Raw genomic sequence first — 7,564 nt, forward strand, 5'->3', positions numbered from 1 at the left:
AGAGGTTTCTGTTCTGGACAACATGGGATACAAAAACCTCCTTCAGTTTCATAAAATGTGTCATGGATGAAGAGATAAAGGCTCTGTCCCGCGTGCCAATTTTCAATGATCTAAACCTAAAAACAGGGAAACATGTTCCCTAATTTCTAGGGTTTGTCTTCAGCAGTCAGATGACCACGTGGGAGGCTTCATCAAATTTGACTTCTTGAGGTTGCAAGTTGTCAAATAATTCTTTAAATACTTAGATAAGGTTGTTGAATCATGATAAGGAGTTACACTCCTAGTTGCATTAGGTCTCTAGGACTGCTAGTTAGGTGTCATTTGCATTTAATAATTAGTTTTATGTATCAATAGGTGTCACAGTAGGATGAATTCGAATTTCCCTCATGCTGGAGGAGGAATCTCAGTTATGTAAAGAGCTCTATATATAGAAGAAGATCTGATGTACAAAGGGTTGGAAAATTTTATGATACAACTTGTATTTGGCTTATGTAAAGACTCATTTCAGTAATATAATTTTGACTTTACTTCTCAGGATTCATGAGGGATTTCTATTGTTCAGAATATGTGATCTTGTTCTTTCCATAATTTTTACAGTGGTATAGATGTATAATCACTCAGAACTCACTGAATGTGCTCTGATTTCCTGTATGCATTTATAAACTGTGGTCCTATATGAGTTATGTTCTGAATGTCTAAATGCTGAGTGCCCTGACTTCTATGTAAGGTTGAGTTCACTGTTATATTGAGGTGTTGTTGAATCCATAAGCCCAATGGATAGATTCTTAATGTTTTTCCAACATTCATATTTTTCACAGTTGTTCTATAAGAGTTAGCCATCTTAGCTTTAATCAAAATCATTAATCCTTTAAGAGAGAGTCCTCTCAGGTTGAGGAGGCTAAGCCTCAGCCAAAAGTTGGTTTGAAGAGTTACATAAGGTCTTCCTGATCAGCAGCCTATCAGGGGCATGATTTTGTGATAATAGAATCATCCAAGAATTGTTCATTTACGTAATGTAAAGGAGGTTGCCGCCTCGAAGAGGCTGAATTCTAAGGCGTTGATCTATATTCTCTATCTTTTCTTGACCTGGTTTCATAACATATTTCTTATGCCATTTCCAACACTCTTCATCCAAGTATAACACCCCCTCTAAGTTTCATAAATTATTAGTATGAAAGTGTAGAGAGAAATAATTTCCCATTTGGGTAACTTGACTAGTGGGATCAAAATCATCAAACTTATTCATGCCTATTTTGTGGAATTCTTATCACATAATGCGATGATTATCATAATAATGTCCTACTCCATTAGAAGAGTCATCCCTTCTAGTGGCATGCCCATAGCCTACTAGATTCCTTTGCCTTTGACAATATGGTAAAAGGTTGGTTAGAGAGCTCACAAGCAATCTCATCGAGCTTGGTGTTGAGATGGGAAACCTAGTGGTTGAGGTGGGTGGTTGTTCATCTAAGGTAGATTGTTGTATAAGTCTTTAAGTTTGTTCACATTTGAGAGCATGTGCATGACCACATTTTCCAAAGTGTAGAGCTTATGTGTAGAGGATTTCTAAGTGAATGTTGTGAGTCTTATGCTTACCAAAAGGTTCCAAGTCTTAAGTACCTACAATGGTCATTAAAAGAAACATTCATATTGCATTAGTTGATTTCATTGTTGCTTCCCTAAAAAAAAAAGAAAAGGACTTGGACTATCATAGGAGGCAACATTCATGAATTTGTTCTCTCTTCGTGATATCCTAATTGACAACGAATAGAGAAAATCAATTCATAACCGAATTATAAAAAGTACATATAAATTAGTAAGAAATAAGAAAGCACTAATAACATTCTTGTGGGACCCCCTATATTGGTGAGACTGGACGCTCCATTAATCAAAGAATTAGTGAACACGCAGTTGATCTTAAGCATAGGAGAACTAAGTCTTCCGCACTAGCAGAGCATGCAAAGAAGACCAAACATCATGTTTGTATTGAGGAGACCAATGTTATTGCTAGAGTTTCGCAGTTCCACCACCAAAAATTTAGGGAAGCCATCGAGATTGAAAGAAGGCCAAGCAATCTCAATAGAGATGATGGTTGGAAGATCAGTAGTTGCTGGGTCCCGGCCATCGCCTCCTAGTCATTTCCTCCCCTTCCTCCCCTCCCTCTTTTAATAACTTGTTCCTGGGACTTCCCCTTGTTATCCTTTAACCTTCTTTCTTTAGCCATAGTTCTTTGATCCTCTTTGGAAATCTTCCTTGATTTCTTTTTATCCTTTCCTTCCTTTTTATAGGGTTAAATTATATAGCATAAGATATTTAATTAGCATATTTAGACGACCTTTCCAATAAATCTATGTTGAGTAGCTACCCATCCCTTAATAAAATACTTAACTTAAAATATTAATATATTAATTTTTAATAATTTGTAATTTAGAATATTACTTAAGTAATTTATTGATTAACCATAATTACATTATTATTGTTATGTAAATAATAAAATATATTTAAAAGATAAAGAATATGTTTTAATTAAAAAAGACTCATATAGTTGTTATTAATAATATTCATATATTTATATACATGAATTTTTTATTAAATTAATAATTAAATAATATAATATATAATAATATAAAATTATTTAATTTTAATAAGTTAAATAATTACTAAAATAAATAATTATATTATATTATAATAAATAGGTATAATACTAGTGATAGTAATTATAATATCGATGATAGTAGGTTTAATACCAGGATCATAACATAATAATATTATTTAATTAAACATATTGAATAGTCAAAACTAACCATTCTTGGTCAATCTTAGGCGTTTATCAAGTTTATCCTAATATAACCGTTTTCAATATAGCCGTTTTTAATCAAATCTAGCCGCTCCCTATTTAATATGTAGCCATAATCTGATTCTTCAACAAGCGTCGCAAATATTCTATCATGTAATATTGAAAAAGATAAAAATTGATCCATAACCTGCAAAAAAATTAACAAAATACATCATAAATGCAATAAATATAATACATAATAAATACTTAACATAACTATGGTAATGAGTTCAGATATTCAAGGAAAAAGAAGTACCAAACATGAATATAATACATAATAAATACTTAACATAACTATGGTAATGAGTTCAGATATTCAGGGAAAAAGAAGTACCAAACATGAATATAATACATAATAAATACTTAACATAACTATGGTAATGAGATTCAGATATTCAGGGAAAAAGAAGTACCAAACATGAAACACGTTCTGATCTTAAATGTTTACATGATAAACATATCTAATACGTTTTAAAAAACTTCCAATCATCAAAATAGTTTCTAATTTAAAGTGAATGGCCTTAATTAATAAATTCAGTAGACGCTAAGCTACCTGTTAAGTTATGCCCTTCATTCATTGTACTATGAAATTGCCAACTATGGACGTTGACACTCAGAGTCCCACTTGCTGCTGCTTTAATTTACAGTGATGGACGTCGACTCCCACTTGCTGCTGCTTTAATTTACAGCAATGGACGTCGACTCCCACTTGCTTCTTATGTGGATGGATGCCACCTGTATTGCTTAATAAATTAACTTATCATGTCTCGGGTTAGTGGATGCAGTTGCTTTTGCATAAAGATTGGGCCCCACATATCTGTGGTCACCATATCTTCTAAACGATCCAGGAATATATGGTCGGTGACTCGGCGGCAACCCTCAATAATGCAGTGAACGAAGGAAATTAGCAGCAACTTTCATGACTTCACAATTTAATAATAAAACAAAAGTATCCTAAATAGAAATATATATCGACTTGGTTCGTTCAGCGAAAAACAGATCCTCTGAATTGACCAGATATTAGTGTCTTGCACTGGTGAGATCATTCAGACGAAAATATTGAGGTTCACCGCTCATTCCCAATCTCTGTAAAACGTCTTGGATCTCGCTTGCTTCTTTCTTCTTCTGTATCCGATGGCGGACCATGCTTCTTCGTCTTCATCCACCAACACTGGCCAGGTTTATGACGTTTTTTTGAACCATCGCGGTCCCGACACAAAGAAAGGCCTCGCCAGCCATATCTACCGTCGGCTTATTGTACGTGGCTTAAATGTATTTTTGGACCAGCCAGAACTGCGCAAGGGAGAGAACATAAAACATCAAATCGAAGAGGCTATTCGAACCGCCTCGGTGCAGGTAGCAATATTTTCTCCAACATATGCCCAATCAACCTGGTGCCTTAACGAGCTCGCGCAAATGGTGGAATCCGAATCCGAATCCAAGTCGACAATTATTCCAGTCTTCCTTGATGTCGATCCTTCCGAACTTCGGTGGACGCAGAGTGGAGATGGAGTCGAGAGTATCATCCGCTGTATCTGTCCGTGTCTACTGGGCGAAAAGGGACGGTATGCTCGAGACCTGCACATGCTCCAAAAGAAGACAACATTGGATCCTCATACCAACAAAAAGAAGCCACGACATGACTCGAGCACTCTGCAAAAATGGAGGAATGCTCTCTCTGTTGTCTCCAATAAAAGCGGTTTTGTTATCAACGCATACAACGGGTAAGGGCCATACTCTCTCCTGTTTTTCTTGGTTATTTCACGAAACATAAGACGTTCCTCCATAATCATATTACTGTGCATATTGTTCAGTGACGAATGGCAGCTAGTTGATGCGGTCGTAGAAGAAGTGTGGCGAAAAGTTAGGAAAACACCTCTTAATGTGGCCAAATATCCTACAGGCCTGGATGAGAAAATAGAACATGTGGAAAGAATTGTGCACTTGCAGCAGCAAAGCCAGAAGACTAGGGTTGTGGGAATTGTGGGTCTTGGCGGGGTAGGCAAAACGACCCTTGCAAAAGAATTCTTCAACAGACACACATCAAATTATGATCGATGTTGTTTTCTGTCTGATGTGAGAGAAACCGCAGCCAAGAGCTCTTTAAGTTCATTGCAGACAGCACTTCTTAAAGACTTGGCTCATTTGCAGGACGAGCAAATAAGAGACATTCATGAAGGCATAGGGAAGCTCCAAAAGCATCTTTCATCCTGTCCCCCATGTCTGATAGTCTTAGATGATGTTGATCATATTGATCAACTTGACGCATTGTTTTCACCGGTGAAAGACACCATTCAATCCAGTAGTTTAATCTTGGTTACTTCTCGCAAAAGGGATGTACTTACAAGCGCGGGAATTATAGAGGACTCTATTTACCAGCAAACAGGCCTTAACCGACAACACTCTAGAGCACTATTCTGCTCGCATGCCTTTGACCAGAGTTGTCCTGTGCCAGGATTTGAACAACTGGTAGAAGAGTTTTTGGATTTCTGTGATGGATTGCCCTTATCTCTTAAGGTCGTTGGAGCGGCTATTCGTGGAGAAGATTCTGAGTTTTGGAAAAGAGAGTTAAACCAAATCAGAAGAATACTTCCTGAGGATATTCATAGCAAGCTTAAAATTAGCTACGATGGTCTCGGTAAAGAGGAGCAGGAGATCTTTTTAGACGTCGCTTGTTTTTTTATAGGAGAAAACAGAGATACCGCCATCGCTATATGGAACGGATCTGGTTGGAACGGATGGCTGGGTCTCCGCAAATTAGAGAACAGATGCCTTCTCGAGATCGACAGTGAAGAGTGTATAAGAATGCACGACCACCTCCGCGATCTCGGCAGAGATGTAGCAGAGAAGGAACATCCGGGTTCTCAGCTTCGGCTTTCACGACCAAATGTCAATCTTCTTCGTACTCTTTCCCCCTTATCGCCTGTACGTATGTTGAAGCTCTCCACGGATTTTCAAATTAGCATTGTCATATCTAAATTGCCTATTTGTTTTGAGGTTTTTTAAGAAAAAATCATGTTTCTAACAGCTCCGAGTGAACAATTCAGGTGCGAGGAATTAGCATGGATTATGGAGATGAACAATTTTTCGAAAACGTTGCGGGCAACTGCAACCTAAGCAGGTTGGAACTGCTTAGGGGTGAAGGTTCTTTTGTTGAAAGCGTATTCAGTGCAGGGGAGTTACGACAACTGATATATCTCCAATGGGAGAACTGTCCGATCTCCTCAATATCTTTCACAGGGAAAACAAGGAATTTAAGAGTGTTATACATAGAGGGGAGAAATTTGAGAAGACTATGGATTCCGCATGAACCTGAGGTAGTACAAATTCTAATTTATTTGGACATAGATCGATTTCCATTTCTCTTCAAATTATAAAAATTGCTTGCATTTAAGAATTGTCTTTGTTTATCACAATGTCAAATAGGTGACATTTACAGAGGCAAATCAACTTTAATGTTTTTATGTACACATTGCAGGCACCACTACAGTTGACGCAATTGTATATTGATGCTCCCCTTTCAGAGGTTCCACAGTCTATTGGGAAACTGAATCAGCTCGAAAGAATTGTCCTGGAAAATGGTTATTTTGAAACTTTACCAAATGAATTCTCTGATATGCATTCATTGAAACATCTCAACTTTTCCTCGTGCAACATTTTGCAGAGGCTCCCAGACTCGGTGGGGCAGCTGACGGGCCTCCAGAGCCTCAACTTGGAAGGCTGCTCCAGCCTGCAGGGGCTCCCAGACTCGGTGGGGCAGCTGACGGGCCTCCAGACCCTCAACTTGGAACGCTGCTCCAGCCTGCAGGGGCTCCCAGACTCGGTGGGGCAGCTGACGGGCCTCCAGACCCTCAACTTGGAAGGCTGCTCCAGCCTGCAGGGGCTCCCAGACTCGGTGGGGCAGCCGCCGGGGCAGCAGCTGGCGTGGTTAGTACAATTGTGGCCGCAGCTGCAGCTGCCGCTGCCGCTGAAGCTGGGGCTGCAGCTGTTGCTGCAGGAGCCGCTGCTGCAGGAGCCGCTGGAGCCACAGGTGCAGGGGCAGCTGCAGCAGCTGCGGCAGCTGCTGCTGCAAAAGCCGCTGCTGGAGCTGCTGTTGCAGCCGCAGCAGCGACCGCAGCAATGGCTGCTGCGGCAGCAGCAGCTGCGGCAGTGGCTGCTGCAGCAGCCGCGGCAGGCGCTGGAGTCGCATGTGCTGCTGCAGCTGCGGCAGCTACAGCTGCAGCTGCAGCAGCTACAGCTGCTGCGGCAGCTGCTGCCGCAGCGGCAGCTGCTGCCGCAGCGGCTGCAGGGGTTGCCGCTGCCGCAGCTGCCGCGGCCGCGGCTGCGGCGGATGCCGCAGCAGCTGCGGCAGCAGCAGCTGGAGCCACAGATGCAGGAGCAGCTGCGGCAGCTGCAGCAGCTGCTGCGGCAGCTGCTACCGGAGCCACTGCCACAGCCGCTGCCGCGGTGGCTGCAGCCGCAGCCGCGCCAGCAGACAGACTTTATAGTCTTGGTGACGGGCTTCCATACACTCGACTTGTAAGACTGCACCAGCGTGTAGCGGCTCCCAAACTCGGTGGGGCAGCTAGACGGGCCTCTAGATACTCTACTAGCGCTGGTGCTCCAACCTGCAAGCTGCGGCTGCAGCGGCGGCAGCAGACAGACTTTATAGTCTCGGTGACGGGCCTCCATACACTCGACTTGTAAGACTGCACCAGCGTGCAGCGGCTCCCAAACTCGGTGGGGCAACTG

General features: G+C 41.3%; 1 protein-coding gene across 1 annotated transcript; it reads left to right on the forward strand.

The window, feature by feature from the left end:
* Positions 1-3,719: 3,719 nt before the first annotated feature.
* On the forward strand, positions 3,720-7,355 carry LOC149213695 (disease resistance protein L6-like). Its single transcript, XM_089389116.1, has 4 exons — positions 3,720-4,557; positions 4,648-5,758; positions 5,881-6,150; positions 6,312-7,355. Exons 1-4 carry the CDS (start codon positions 3,968-3,970, stop codon positions 7,353-7,355), a joined length of 3,015 nt encoding a protein of 1,004 aa, XP_089245242.1. The 5' UTR covers positions 3,720-3,967.
* Positions 7,356-7,564: the final 209 nt, after the last annotated feature.

The sequence above is a fragment of the Pinus tabuliformis genome, chromosome 1_1 (assembly GCF_031772625.1).
Source record: "Pinus tabuliformis cultivar Carrire ecotype Pingquan chromosome 1_1, CPIR1, whole genome shotgun sequence".
Taxonomy (NCBI): Eukaryota; Viridiplantae; Streptophyta; class Pinopsida; order Pinales; family Pinaceae; genus Pinus; species Pinus tabuliformis.